The following is a 14,445-nucleotide window of genomic DNA, read 5'->3' as shown; positions in this document are numbered from 1 at the left end:
GGTGTGGGATGAGAAGGGGCTGCCCTGCAGCAGATCAAGGACGTGGGGATGGAGGAGACACTCTGGGGCTGGGTGGAAAAGTCTGCCTCACTTGGGTGGGGAGCATATATGGGGGAAGGGGGTACTTGCTCTGTGTCCCCATAACCCGCCCCTGCCAGCTAGTTCTGAGCCCTCCTGGCTTCGTGGTTCTCCTTCCACAGAGCCCCGCCCCACTCACCGCAAGGCCCTTTGTGCTTCACTTTGATCTCCTTCCGGAGTACGCAAGCCATGGCGTCCAGCTCGCAGGGGTTGCCGTAGGTGCGGTTGTCGCTGCCGCAGACGGGGTCGTAGCGGCTAAGGCACACCTGCTGGCACTCACACACCGCCTCCCGGTTCTTCACCACGCAGGTGGCCCCGAAGGTGCACTCCACGCTCAGGCACGGGCTGGGCATGCCCAGGTCTGCGTGGGGGCAGGAGAGAGAAAGCAACACATCAGCCACTCCCCCTGCCGCGGCAACTCCCCATCCGGCAGGGAGCAGGCGGGCAAAGAACAACGCCCGCGCACCGGCCCCCACCAGGACCATGCTGCCCCTGGGCGGAGGAAGTTATGATGGTGTCACAAACACACAGTGCTCCTGCCACACCCCCTTGAGATCGCATGCCACCCTGGCGGTCCAGGTCTGGTGCCTGTCCCATGGAGCAGCAGAACATCCTCCTCCCAGGACAGGGCCCCGGTTGACCTCAACTCTCCCTCTGTTATTGCCACTGTGCAGATCACAACAGGACAGGGATCCCAGAGGCTCAGAGAGGGACCGTAACAGTCTGAAAGTCAGGGCGGAGCAAAATCCATCCTGCTAAAAGCCTTATACCTTCAAGTGAAACCCATCCCTCGAACCAGCACACACACACACACAGAGCCCATCCCTCGCACCAGCACACATACACACACAGAGCCCATCCCTCGCACCAGCACACACAGAGCCTATCCCTCACACCAGCACACACGCACACTCCCCAACCCTTGCACCAGCACACACACACACTCCCCAACCCTTGCATCAGCACACACACACACTCCCCAACCCTTGCATCAGCACACATACACAGAGCCCATCCTCCACACCAACACACACAGCTATACCCACTATCCCTCACTCCAAAACACACACACAGATATACCCACTATCCCTCTCTCCAAAATACACATGCAGACACACGCACCCCCCTCACACCAACATGCACACACGCACACCCTCCCTTGCACAAACATACACACACACAGAGCCCATCCCTCACACCAACACCATCCCCCCCAGGGACTGTATGTAGAGAGATCTAGCTTGCAATGGCACTGATACCTGCACTAGGCTCTGATACACAGCACTCCATCCTCTTCCCATCTACTTCCTATTCTCACCCCCTTCCTTTCATTAGGACAGGGATGTGGTGGGAACCGGGGAGAGAGGATCACCCTCACTCCTCCCTGTACAGGTTGTTGCAGAGCTGCACTAGCCCAGGTTAAAATGCCAGAAACACGTGCAGCAGGGGGCCTGGGGCGGGCCAAACTGACGCACCCTAGTGGGCACCGAGGCTTCCCTGGAGCATTGTTAGCCAATGCAGAGCATAAAGGGCACCCCTCCAGACTCTGCCCAATGAGCAGGGCAGGAGGAGAGGCCAGTACATCTCTCGCCAGTCTGCGGGATCTCCAGGCAGCTGCGTGTCGTGGTGCGAGTGGAGATGGGGTGCTGAGCCCATTCAGATGCAGAGCACACTGAGCCCGACTATTCTTTCACCTGTGCCGTCCCTGCACCAGGGTAACTCACTGGCTCCAGTGGAGTGACTCCTGGTTTGCACCAGTGGCAGAGGCAAATCAGGCCCAGCATCCCTGTTCCACTGCAGACAGCGCGGTCGCCTGCCCCCGGGACTTTTCTATTTAGATTTTTGTTAAGGGAAGATCTGCGACGCAGAAATCCGCAATCGTAACCCATGGGCAGGCAGCGGGACAAACAGCAGGCTGCATTTCCTTCAGCGCCCAGCAGCTGGCGCTCTGGCTTAGGCTGCTTACAGGCCAGGCCAGGCAGCTAAAGGCAGGACTGTGTTAAGTGCTGGGGGAGAGCCGGGCAGTCCAGCCAAGGGGGCGCTCCATGATACTCAAACAACCGCCCTGGGCAGCGAGGGGAGGGGAAAGAGAAGAAAGAAACTCGGTGTGAAACCCTGAAAAGGAGATGTGGCAACAAGCCAGCGGGGAAAAGCAAGGCAGCAAAAGCCAGATGGATGCAACAGGGTCACGCACCGAGACAGAGCCAACCAAAACGAACACACCGCGAGAACAGCCCAGCCACAAACCAGCGCAGGGCGTGAAAGGCAAACTGTGCATGGAGAGCTGGGATGGGTTCCACCCAGAGACAGCCTGCTGGGCCCCCCGCTTTCTGACTGACGGGAAATTGAAGCCTGGGGCGCCTCTGTACAAAGCCGGGGGAAGGGGAGGGTCCATGGGTCAGAGTGACAGGACCAGGTGCGTGCCGTTCAGTGCAAGGCCCCTGATGCTGCCTGCATCCCACCAGCACCATGGAGAGATCCTGCCTCCCAAGAAGCCAAGTTTGCCCCAGGCAGATGCTCCTGGCTCCAGCAGTGGAGAAGGAGCAGGAATGGAGGAGTCCCTGACATGGGACCGGATGAGAAAGGGTCCCCACGTCTGGGGCGTTGCTCAGTTCCAGGCCAAGGGAGACGACTGCCAAGTCGGGATTGGCATGGAAGGGCTGGGGCGCAGGAGAGTCAGCTGAGGCTCATCTCTCTCTCTCTTTAATACTCACTCGCCCCCCAGTCCACCCCCCCCCCAATTGTTCCTGCAGCCAGACGGTTTCCGAGTTTCCCCCACGCGGTGCCGGTGCCTCTCTGCGGGCCTGCTGACATCTCTTGCTTTGCTTTCTCGTTTTTAAAGACACACTTCCCGTAACTGCGCCCCGGAGTCACACAGAGGCAGCGTGTGGAGATGGGGGAACAGCCTCTGCCCAGCACAATCAGGCTGAACGGGGAGTGGCTGGATGGGAGGATCCCAGGCCTGGAGCAGAGAGACACAGCCACTCTGACATTTCTCACCCCTCCAGCGATTCAGAGCTGCAGTGGTGCAGCAAACGAGGTTTCCCTGGCAGCTTGATTCTCAGGCTGGCAGCGTTTCCCTCCCATCCCCAGGCCCCCACTGAAGTCAGTAGGTGTTTTGCCATTGGTTTCAATGGGAGCAGAAGACAACACTTCCATAGCCCCTTCCAGCCAAGGACCTCGGAGTGTGTTAACAATCAATAGGTAATTATGACCCCACCACCACCCCCAACCTCCATCACCACTTGAGAATCCACATCTCCAGGTTGGACCATATCTCAAGGGACCATATTGTCAATCACGGGACTCTGCGCTTTGCAGAAAACTGGCCACCCGCTGTGGTGCCCAGAGGGGAGCTGAGCTCTTTTGAAAATCTGTCAAGGAGTAAATGGCTCCTGGGACACCTGCCTCCGAGTCTGCTGCTCTGACCGACTGCACTCCCTGCCTGTCTTTGCAGCATCCAAGGAGTTTCGATGCAACCCCCTGCCAGCAGGCTGGGCTGCCATCTACCGAGGTGCTATGATGGTATGCTGCCAGGGAGAAACCCACGACAGGAGAAGGCTCCTTCACCAGACTGAAGGAGGATCTAAAAATCGGCATGTTGCAATGTGCGTCAGGAGGCAGGCGGGGAGTTTTCATATTCAGGACGACACCATGCAGCACGCTCACTCCTTTCCACACCCTGAGCTGACCCAGGCAAGCCTGGCGCGTACACGCACGCACACACAAACGCGCGCTAAGGCTGGGGATGGAGGAAGCACAGCAATCTCAAGCAGCCAGGAGTCCGCGACCATGCCTGAGCGGGACAAACAGAAAAATCAACCAGGGACAGCCCGAATTGACTCATCAGCCGGGAAGAGGCACCCAGGTGGCTTGAGAAGGGGAATGGGGTTCTCAGCTCACACGGATGGTCAGGCAAAACAGCAGCTGCCCACAACAGAGCCTGCAGTTGTGTGGCCACCCCCCAACCCCCGTCCATCTCAGAGAAGGAGATGCAAGCTGGAGCAAGCATTAAAAATACCCCATTACACTGCAAGGCACTTTCATTCCAGGCAGGAAGTGGGTGGATTGGCAAAAAAATGTGGGAATCTTTCCATCCCAAGGGCTTTTAACTAAGGCCAGGGAGGAGGATAGTGAAGGGGAGAAGAAGAGTGAGAGCGACATCTTAGGGAATGCCGTTGGCTAAGGAGAAGGGTAGAAAGCAGACCTCTGAGCAGACACATCCCGGTTGGGAGCGGTAGGGTACTGTGCAGACACACGTCCTTTCTCCAAACAGGCAATGCTGTAAAACACAAGACAAAGAGAGAAAGAAAGAGAAAGAGAAAAAGAAAGGAAGAAAAGGAGGAGGAGGAAAACAAGACAGACACAACTACAGAGACCTTCCCTCTGCCCCCATCACACCCTGTGTCTCCCAAATTCCTAGCCCCCTCATCCCATCTCCCCTCACCTAGAGGTGGCTTTCAGCTCCTACCACCCTTGTTTGAAAGCAGAAAGGAACTTAAAAAAAATAACCCATGATGGGCAGACTGGGCTATTTTGCCTGGCTTTGTTTCCTTCCCTGGCTGCTGGAGAAGAGCAAGCAGCGGGGCTGAGAGTTCATTAGGTAGGTATCTGTGAAAGATTAAAGCATCGTGTTGCCATGTTAATAGGCTGCCTTTCATTTCCTTCCCCTCCATAGGCTCTAGTTACGCTAAATCTTCTTCACTAGATGCTGGCTATCAGTGGCAATCTTCCTCCAGAAGCTTGAGAGTTTGTAGGCAACCCTGAAGGGGCTTTGATGTGCACAGCAGAGCATACAGCAGGACTCATGCACCCTAAATCCCCCACTTTGGGCTGGTACCACTCCACGGCTTCCGCCTTTCTGTAAAAGGAGACCCCCACCGGATTTCTGCATGGAGGTTCCTATTCCCTGCCCCCACCTGGGCTCTCCCTGGGGAAGGGATGCTCTAGATCCCTGGGGCCTCCCCCTTGCTCCCTATAGGGGAGACAGGAGGGAACATTAGGGATTGTAATAGAGACATGCAGGTGGGTGGGGGCCCATGGAAGTATTTCCTTAGTGCCTCTTTCTCTGCAGAGCAGATCCAGCACAGACAGCACGTAGCCGGCTTCCCCCACACTGCCCCTCAATGCGCCTCCACCCTGACTGGGCGGGACCCCATCTCTACGTCCCTGCAGTGTCCCAAGCTGCGGAGAAGAGGCAGGACTCGGGCAGAATGAATCTACAGATTCTTTATGGAGGCTGTTGGACACAGAGCCTGGATCTCTAGCTCCCTTCTGGAGCAGAACTGAGCGATCTCACGGACCTAAATCTCCATGTCTTGGCCTACCAAGCATCCAACTCTGCTTCAGCTCTCATACTTAGTGTCACCTCACAATGTCTCCCTAAGCCCTGTCCTGCACTACAGCCTCCTTGGCCAGCCTGCCAGAAAGGAAAAGTTCATGTCGGTGAGCGTGCTTTTGTGTGGGTGTCAGGTGCCTAGCCAAGACTGCACTGAGATCACAACCTCATTCTATGCAGATCACTTCTGGTCTGGTGCTGGGTTTGAACTGGTAACCTGGAGGCAGAAGTCTCCAGATCACACAGGGCAGGCGGCAGCTGAGGGAAGGAGTGGGCTGACATGGGAGGAGAAGGCCTCTGGCATGACTGCACTGCATGGTGGTTTGCTAGAAGGCAGAACTGAGCTGTCACATGGACTGAGATCTCCAAGTCTTGGCTGAGCAAGCATCAAACTTGCTTCACCTCTCACCCTGGATTTTATTTACTTTCCATCCTATGAGCACATGGTCTTGAAAGGAACAGTGTGTGGGCCTGTTCTCCTGGCTGGCTGCACGGCCTGCAGGGAGAGGAGGAAAGGGAAAGTCATCAAATGAAGGAGAATCAAAACAGGAGGAGGAGAGAAGCTGCCCTGTATGGGATAGGGCAGGGTCGAGACAAGAATTGCAGAATCTGCCGAACATTTGTTTCCAGGAGCCAGCAAGGAACAGACATGCCGAGATGCCGTGTTGCCAGATCCTGCTCTCATTGACGGTGGTGTAAATCTGGAGTGACTCCACTGAAGCTAGCAGAGCTGCTCCAGATTTACACCCTAACAGACATATAGGGCTGGATTTTCAGAAGGGCTGAGATATTAGGGTTTGATTCCAAGCCCATTGGAATCAGTGGAAAGACTTCAACTCTCTTCAATGGGCTTTGGAACCCAAGGAATAGAACTTGAGAAGCAGCCCAATGGGGGAAGGAAGGAATATAGCTTGAGGAACGAAAACAAAGTCGAGGGCTGCTGACTTTCACAATTTTATCACAAGTCTTGCAGTAGTTGCTGTTTTACCTAAATCCCCAGCTCATGGAGTCCTGTGAATACATGAGAATCTATAAGTTCACTCGGAAAAGAAAAGCAGGTTTCTAGCCTTCGTGGGTGCAGAGAAAAACTTGAAAATGTGACTCCTAATGGTTCAACAACCAGAAATGCCCTTCAAGCGTAGTTTAAAAAAAATGCCATGATTCTGTTATGCCAATCTGATGATTGACAAATGATTTTTAAGCTGCCAGGGTTGGTAATATTGAGACTCTGACACCAGGAGCGCAAAGCCAGCCAAACAGTCCCGAAAAAGTGCGGTTCATCTAAGAATCTTCTCGGAAGGTTTGATATGATACAAGAGCAGTTTGGAGATACACCTATATTTTTTCTATAATAAAATAAATACAACCTGAAATCAGCAATTCTTCCAATTGATGCCGGTCGGTGGGCTGACTGTGGTTAGCCCATCCTGTTTCCTGGGCAACCGCTGAATTTCATAATCGGTGGCTTCCACTGCCATAGAAACCCAGGCCCCCATCCTATCCCACAACCCAGATCTCTTAAAATAGCCTTCATCAGAAGGTCAAAAGATCCACCCCCCACAGCTCCTGCCTATAGATGAGACAAACACAGACGAGACCATCAGAGAGGAGCAGCACTGGGAAGAGTTCCTTATGGCGGGCACCTAGAATTGAGAAAGGCTGGAAAGCATGGCGAGGGCAATGAAAGGGACTTGGGAGACAGGCACTACCCAGGAGGTGGGATGGGCAATGAGAGCTGCTTCCGAGTTAGGTGATACAGCGTGTGTGCCTGGCAGGGAGCAGATGGATGGGGGACGTGGACCAAACACTCAAGATGCTTCGTATTGTTACTATTGTTCAAAGCACTTTTTCCCCTCCGTTACAGGACACATCGGATGCAGACGACACCGGAGCAGAGAGGGAGAGAAAAACGGCAGCGACGGAGAGAGAGGAGAGAGACAGATGGTACTTGGGATCAGGCAAAAGGAAGAAGAGGAGGAGGGGATGGATCTTACCCGCCTGTAGGTCATGAAGGGGAAGAGGGGCCGCCTAGTGGCTACAGGGACATGGACACGACTTACCCCTGGCGTCTGGACAGCACGGCACCGCCTCTGCCCTGTTATGTGTGAAAGCAGGAAGGGGCATGGGGCATTTTCCTGCTGGGGACGGGTAGCAAAGGATGGGGGGGAGATGCACAGGGACAAACGGTGGTCCCGCTTACCACAAGGGCCCTCATGCTTCACGGGGATGGCGGCTTTCTGCTGGCACTCCGCCTTCTGGCGCTCGCAGTCGTTGCTGTAGGTCCGGCTGTCCCTGGCACAGACGGGCCGGTAAGCACCATCGCAGGTGATGCGGTCGCAGGAGCAGCGCGCGGTGCCACGGCGGTTGAGGCACACGGCGTTGAACTTGCACTCGGCCTGGCACTTGTCTGTAACGGAAAGAGGGAGGCGCCGCTTACACCCTGCGGCTGGGACGCAGGAGCCGGGCTCATTGGCGTTGAGCTGCTAGCAGGGCTCCCAACTTGGGGGGCGCAGCAATGGGAGGGGACCTGGGGCCAAGGGGACTCCGGTGGGGAATAGGCTGAGGGGTGTTCAGGTCAATACTCCTGGGTACAGCCCAGCTCCCGCTGATGGAAGGACGAGCAGATTCGGAAGCAATAGTCCCCTCCCCACCCTCCAGGATTATTGAGTCTTCTCTGCTGTCCGTAGTGCCAGGGTCACCAGAACACCGGATTCCCTACCCAGTCTGGGCCCACCCGGCCCCTGCCTCTAGTAGTGACCAACACTGGATTCGTTGCGTGGTCAGTGGAGCCAGATGACAAAGGTGGGGCTAGGCTGAGAAGGGGCAGCTTCCCTGTCCAAGTCCAGCAGATTTAGCTGGGGCAGGAGAGCATCTCATTCCTCTCGGCAGCACCCGCTGGTGGGGCACCCCAGGGGAGGAAACAGGCACCCTGTAACCCAAGGTCCCTGCTGTCAGGCAAGTCGCTGAGAGGTACTTACCCTGAGGCTGGCAGTGCCCCGAACGCACCTTCTGGATCTCCAGCCCCCGGATGGCGCCCGACCGCCCCATGACGCACTCATTGTCGTAGGTCACCCCGTCATCGCCACACACCGGGTCCCTCTTCGGAGGGCAGTTTTCAGGCCGGGAGAGCAGGTCTGCTCTGCGAGTGCGGGGGTTCACCCGGCACACCCGGTTCATGTCGTTGAGAGTGCTCCTGCAGGGGTCTGTGCACAGAACAGAAGGCAAAGGAGAGGGGGGCTCTCAGACTGGCACAGTCATCTCCAGGGGCAGTCCACACCCAACAGGGTCAGGCCATTCTAAGCCTGGCCCCATCACATCCCAGTCCAGCTCTTAGCTGCACTGGTGCTCCCTTCTCTCTTGGTATCAACAAAGCTCTGTTGAAGTAAAACCCTGTCTCCAGATGGAAAGAGCCTGAGGATTCATGTTGACAAGAAAGCTTTGCTGACAAATTCAGGGGCTGAGGGTTCGGCCCAGACAGTCACTGTCCCTGTCACTCAGGGCCAGGAGTATGTGCAGAAGCAAGTGAGACTTGAGTAATACCAAGGTGAGCCAGGATGGTCTAACCCGCCCCCCTGACAGCCCTGCCAGTGCATCTGAACCCTGGCCTGCAGCTCTCTATTCTGCCCCACAAACTGCTAGGGTTGGCCACCCTCCAGGATTGTCCAGGAGTCTCCAGAATTTAGATTATGTCTTGTGGTGGAACCTCAAGGAACACGTCCAACCAAAAGTGGCAACTCTGCTGGTGCCCCTTGATTCCCACCTGGCTGTAGAGCCTGTTGACATTCCAGCCCTACCCACTGATGTTCAAGCTCTGTGGCCAGATGACCACTAAGACAAGGCTGAGATCGAACGTATTTCAACTGCGAGAGGAGCTTTGGGAGCTCAAGGCTCAACCTCCCACCTCCTTTCCCCCACATACCACAGGTGGGGAGAGCTGCCCCTCTCGGGGAGAAGTCTTCTATCCATTTAGCCAAGGCAGACAGGACTCCCTCTAGAGCCAGGCTAATATGGTTCCCTAATATGCCCACGGGTCTTCTCCCGGGCAACACACACCATAGAACCACACTGGAAGGGACCTGGAGAGCACGTGCATCCAGCCTCCCAGCAGAGGCAGGCTTGATCATCCCTGGCGGCGCCTGTTTGACCTGCTCCTGAGGTGCTCTGAGCTGCTAGGGGCACTCGCTCCCCGGGGGCCTGCTCAGTTTTACAACCTTCCAATCTGCTCCCTGCCCTGGGTGGCTGGGTTGGGAAATCCAGGCCTTTGAGGGAAGATCCCTGAGGAAAGGACAGGCTACGCGCTGCCTTCCCCCCGACATAATCCAGGCTTATCTGGATCACCTTCGCCACCGATCCGTGCTCACGGATACATAAAACATAAATACACAAAACAGGTGCCATCTATATGCTAATCCCTTCTCAAGTCCTGGGCTTTTTAGTCCCCCCGCCCCTTTTTTGTTTTTTTGCCAAGTGCAAATACCTGGACAGCACCGAGGCATTTTCAGCCATAATTGTAGACACAGGATTGAATTTTTCTCCCCTTTTAATCTGAACATACTGAAATCCCTGCATGCCTTACAATCCCCTCAAGGCTCTGGCATGCCAAGGGGAGAAACCCAATAGTAACACATTCCCCTGCCATCTGGGAGAACCCCCACACCCCTCCCCTGAGCTGGCCCAATACAGAACTGCAGCTCAGCTCTTTGCTTGGTCCATTTTAGTCAGCACAGAGATTAAGTAGGTACCAGGGTATTTGGTCCCCTCCAGCCTGTTCCCCACCAGCCCCCAATGCAGGATGGTCCCCCATGGCGATGGTTCTCAGACCATGCTTCAAAGACCACACAGCACTGACTGGGGATCTGTAAAGAGCTGGATAGTCCCATGATGCTGGCTTCTCCTTCTGCTTTCTTTTCAGATCCTAACTCCCCTGTTTCCTCTAGGGTTGGATCCAAACCTCATCCGGGTCAGTAGAAGGACTCGACAGGATTTGGATCGGAGCCCTAGTGTTACTTTTCCAGGTAAGCAATTGCAGTAGCTGCCGCTGGCATGCAAGGGAGTTGTGCAAAGGAAGGGAGGTGGGGTTCCCGGGATGGTGACTAGGGGTACATCTACAGAGCAAATTAAAAAAAGACCCACCCGGGTTGACTGACATGGGCTAGTGCTGCAGGGCTACAAATAGCAGCGTCGACATTCGAGCTTGGGCTGCAATCCAGGGTCTGAACCCGGTGGAGGCGGGGAGGGCCTCGGAGCCTGATCGTCTACACTGATCACTTCAGCCCCGCTGTGCGAGCGCCACAAGCCCAAGTCAGCTGAGCCAAGCTCGGAGACTCACTGCCACTGGGTGTTCTAGCTGTGTGGCCCGCAGGCAGGGAAAGAAGACTCCTCTGTTCAGGTGTGGCCCCCGTGATGAAAAGGTTTGCGAATACCCTGCCTCGCTCTGTCCGAAATTGCCTTCTGCTGCCCTTGGACACTGGTTTCACTGCTCAGCGGCTTTCGCCCTGAGGAACCAGTTCCCGGTGCTCAGCCTGAATGCTTACTTTGCTCAACTGCATCATGTTACTTCTCACCCATCCTAAATTCCCCTGGGTGTTTACACACCTCAAAAGCATCTGCAGACAGGTCTGCTCCTTTATGGCTCAATCCTGCCAGGGGCTGAGTGCCAGGGAACTGGATTGGGGCTGAAGTCAATCATGACCTTGCGGCACTGGCTCCTAGTTTTTCTCTTTCCTCCTACGCCAGCCCCTCCAGCCCTTTAATCGCTCGTGTTCCTCTTCTCTGAATTCCCTTCCATTTCGCCAGCTGCTCCTAATGCTCAGCTGTCCAGAGCCGAACACAGCTTCCAGGTGCCATCTGGAGAGTGCTCCCTGGCCCCTTGTAGCCTCCTGCCCCTGCTTGGGGTGATTTTGTGACGTTACAGCAACTTGGTGGACTGCAAAAATGAACAGCTCTCCCAGTGTCTAGCCTCCCCACACCACAATTACAGACGGAGTATCTGGCATGTGTCCCTACCAACCTGGTGCTTTTCCTAATGAATATGGTCACTTTTACTTGCAAAGCTGCACAGAGGTAATTAAACGCGACAGAAGCCGTCCTGGGCAGTGACAGGGCAAGACGTACTCCCCGGGGATCGGTGTCACTCTGGGTGACCGATGGGTTCCTTTCAGGAGGGGAAGTGGCCTGTTTCTTCAAGGCCTGTGACCTAGGCTGCTGGAAATGCGGTTTGGCAGGAGAGGCCTGCAGCCAATTCAGGGCAGAGGAGAGACGGGGGGGGTCAGAGGCTGCAGCGACTTTCCAGATCATTCGCGATAGGCCTGTGTGCCCAGCCACTAGGGACTGAAGCTCTGAATGAGCCGCTGTGAAGCCCGATTCCTTTCCAAGCCAGTTGGACCGTGCATGAGAAGGGGAGAAAGAGGAGCTGTTCCGGTATAAACCACTGTCCCAGCTCTTGTACTGGGGAGCCCCCAACCCCTGCTCTGGGGAAACCACTGCTGTGGCTCTGGTCCTCAGGTGCTCCTAGGGAAGCTACAGTCTCAGCTGGAGGCTGGGCTTCTCCCTATCCCAGCTCACAAACTAGAGAGCGGTTTCCTACTGCCCAGACCCCATTTCCCCATCAGTCAGGTACCCCCTCCTCCCAGCCCCGGTGCCAGGCTGCCCCTCCGGCAAGCCCTTGGAAAGGAACTGAAGGCCCAGCAGAAACTTGAAGAGGCAGTAACTTCAGATGGCAGGGTGTGGCCAAACAGACTGGACGCTGGGCGCGATTGTTTTGCCCAGGGCTTTTCCTGTTCCCTACTGCTTAGACCGATCTCAGAAGCCCCAAAAGAGAGGAATTGTCCCACTGTTCTTTGGCCTGTACCGTGCGGTGGCCCGATTCCCTCCCCCAGCATTTCTAAGGGGATCAGGCCTGAACACCAAAGCATTTCCTGCTGATCCCCGACACCAGTAAAACCGAAGGTGGCTCAGGCCACCAGATGCAGCTGTGTTAGCCCACTGCCACCTTGCGGCTCTAGGCATCCTCACAGCCCCCCCCCCGACCCCCGGTGCTTTAATTCCCATTGTTAGAGCCCAGCACGCACTCCTCCCTGCAGCTTGGAGGGCTGCTAGCCAGCTGGCCCAGCACTGAGTGGGAGGGGACCTTCAGAAGTACCTCCCCCCGACCTGGAGCTGGCGGGCTCCCCCAGCACGGCGGGCGACTCACCGCAGGGCCCGTCCAACTTCTTGAAGACGTTCTCCTGCTTGTCGCAGGCGTGCTTGTTGAGCAGGCACTCGCTGCGGTAGTCCTTGCCGTCGCTGCCGCACACCGTGCTCTCGGCCGTGCTGCCGCACGAGGACGGGCAGATGCACTTGGCCGCCTGGCCGTCCGTGGAGCGGGCGCAGGTGCTGCCGAAGCTGCACGTCACCTCTGCGCAGGGGTCCTTGGAACCTGGAGAGAGAAGAGACATGGCACTGCTGCGTGAATGCGGCACAGCCCCTGCCCCGCATCCCTTCACTTTCCATCCTACTCCTCTTCTCACGGCCTCCCCCACCACACCTGGGCAGGTCTCACAAGGATGAGACGGGGAGGGCAAGATCCTTCGCCCCTGCCCAGTTAAGGACAAAGGCCCCCTTTCCAGGGCAGGCACAGCACATGGCATCCTGGACTGCACGCTCCTTGCTCAGTGGGGCCCTCAGACAGCAGCAGCCCAGACAGAAAGCTCACGAAAGCTTATGCTCAAATAAATTTGTTAGTCTCTAAGGTGCCACAAGTCCTCCTTTTCTTGTTTCATACAGACAATGTTTATACTGCTCTATATACTGAAATGCAAGTACAATATTTATGTTCCCATTGATGTATTTTAGAATTATATGGTAAAAATGAGAAAGAGAGCAATTTGTCAGTACTAGTGTGCTGTGTATTTTATGGCCAATTTTGAAAGCAAATCGTTTTTAAGTGAGGTGAGACTTGGGGGTACACAAAACCAATCAGACTCCTGAACGGGGTACAGCTGTCTGGAAAGGTTGAGAGCCACAATCCATGTGTGAAGCCAGCATGCTGAAAGGCGCCAGATCTGATGATGTGGGGCCTCGGACCGTCATTGGTGGGACTCATCAGTAATAAAACCCTGCAGCTGCCCAGACTTTCCCTCACTATCATTACAGGACAGAGTGACTTTGTCTCCACTTGGCTCTGGGCTGTCCACCATGCTCTAGCTAGGGACTGGATCCAGCAAGGTGCTGAGCACCTGATCCAGTGAAGCGCTGAAGTATGCGGGGCGGGGGATAGCTCAGTGGTTTGAGCATTGGCCTGCTAAACCCAGGGTTGTGAATTCAATCCTTGAGGGGACCATTTAGGGATCTGGGGCTAAAACTGGGGATTTGGTCCTGCTTTGAGCAGGGGGGTTGGACTAGATGGCCTCCCAAAGTCCCTTCTAACCCTGATATTCTATGCACTTCGCTTTCTGCAGGTGAGTAATGCTGCTGAACTCAACGTGGCTGCTCACGTGCATAAAGCGAAGCATTTGCCTCAGGGCTTGGCTGGATCCAGGCCAGACTGTGCAGCCTCTCCCTGGATCGAGCCTGCGGGGACTGCTCCAAAGCCGACCGACATCAAACATCATCTCGCCATTGGCTTCAATTGGACTTGGGATCAGGCCCTACAGGCCTGATGTTGCAAGATGCTGCACATCCGTTCCCGAAATCAAGAGGGGCAGAGGGTGTTCAGCTGTTTGCAGACTCGGTCCCTAAATCCAGGGGAGACAAAGAAGGGGAAGCCCTCGCCCAGCCAGCTAGCACTTCAGATAAATCTCTATTTCCCTGCCTCCCGCTTCCAGTTCCCCTAGCTCCCCGCACTGCGAGCTCTATTCGAAGCCCGAGCTCTGGGAGACTCTCGCTCCAGCAAACAAGCAAAACAGGGATCCTCAAGGTACCGCTAGCACAATGTAATTGGAGGAAGAGCTCAAGGAGCAATTTCCTTGCTGACAGGGATGGGCCCAAATTTATTTGTCAGCTTTTTTTTCCTTTTAATTTGTCACTTTTTTATGATTATTATTTTAAAT

The 14,445-nt window shown here is 55.5% G+C and overlaps 1 protein-coding gene across 1 annotated transcript in view; it reads right to left on the bottom strand.

Moving 5' to 3' along the window:
• AGRN (agrin) overlaps positions 1-14,445 on the bottom strand; it is a 221,870-nt gene that overhangs the window by 52,035 nt on the left and 155,390 nt on the right. The window contains 4 exon segments of the mRNA XM_043499853.1: positions 218-439; positions 7,617-7,823; positions 8,395-8,619; positions 12,609-12,833. Of these exon segments, the coding sequence (XP_043355788.1) occupies positions 218-439; positions 7,617-7,823; positions 8,395-8,619; positions 12,609-12,833 (879 nt within the window).

The sequence above is a fragment of the Dermochelys coriacea genome, chromosome 18 (assembly GCF_009764565.3).
Source record: "Dermochelys coriacea isolate rDerCor1 chromosome 18, rDerCor1.pri.v4, whole genome shotgun sequence".
Lineage (NCBI taxonomy): Eukaryota > Metazoa > Chordata > Testudines > Dermochelyidae > Dermochelys > Dermochelys coriacea.
This window is presented reverse-complemented; position numbering and strand designations above follow the sequence as displayed.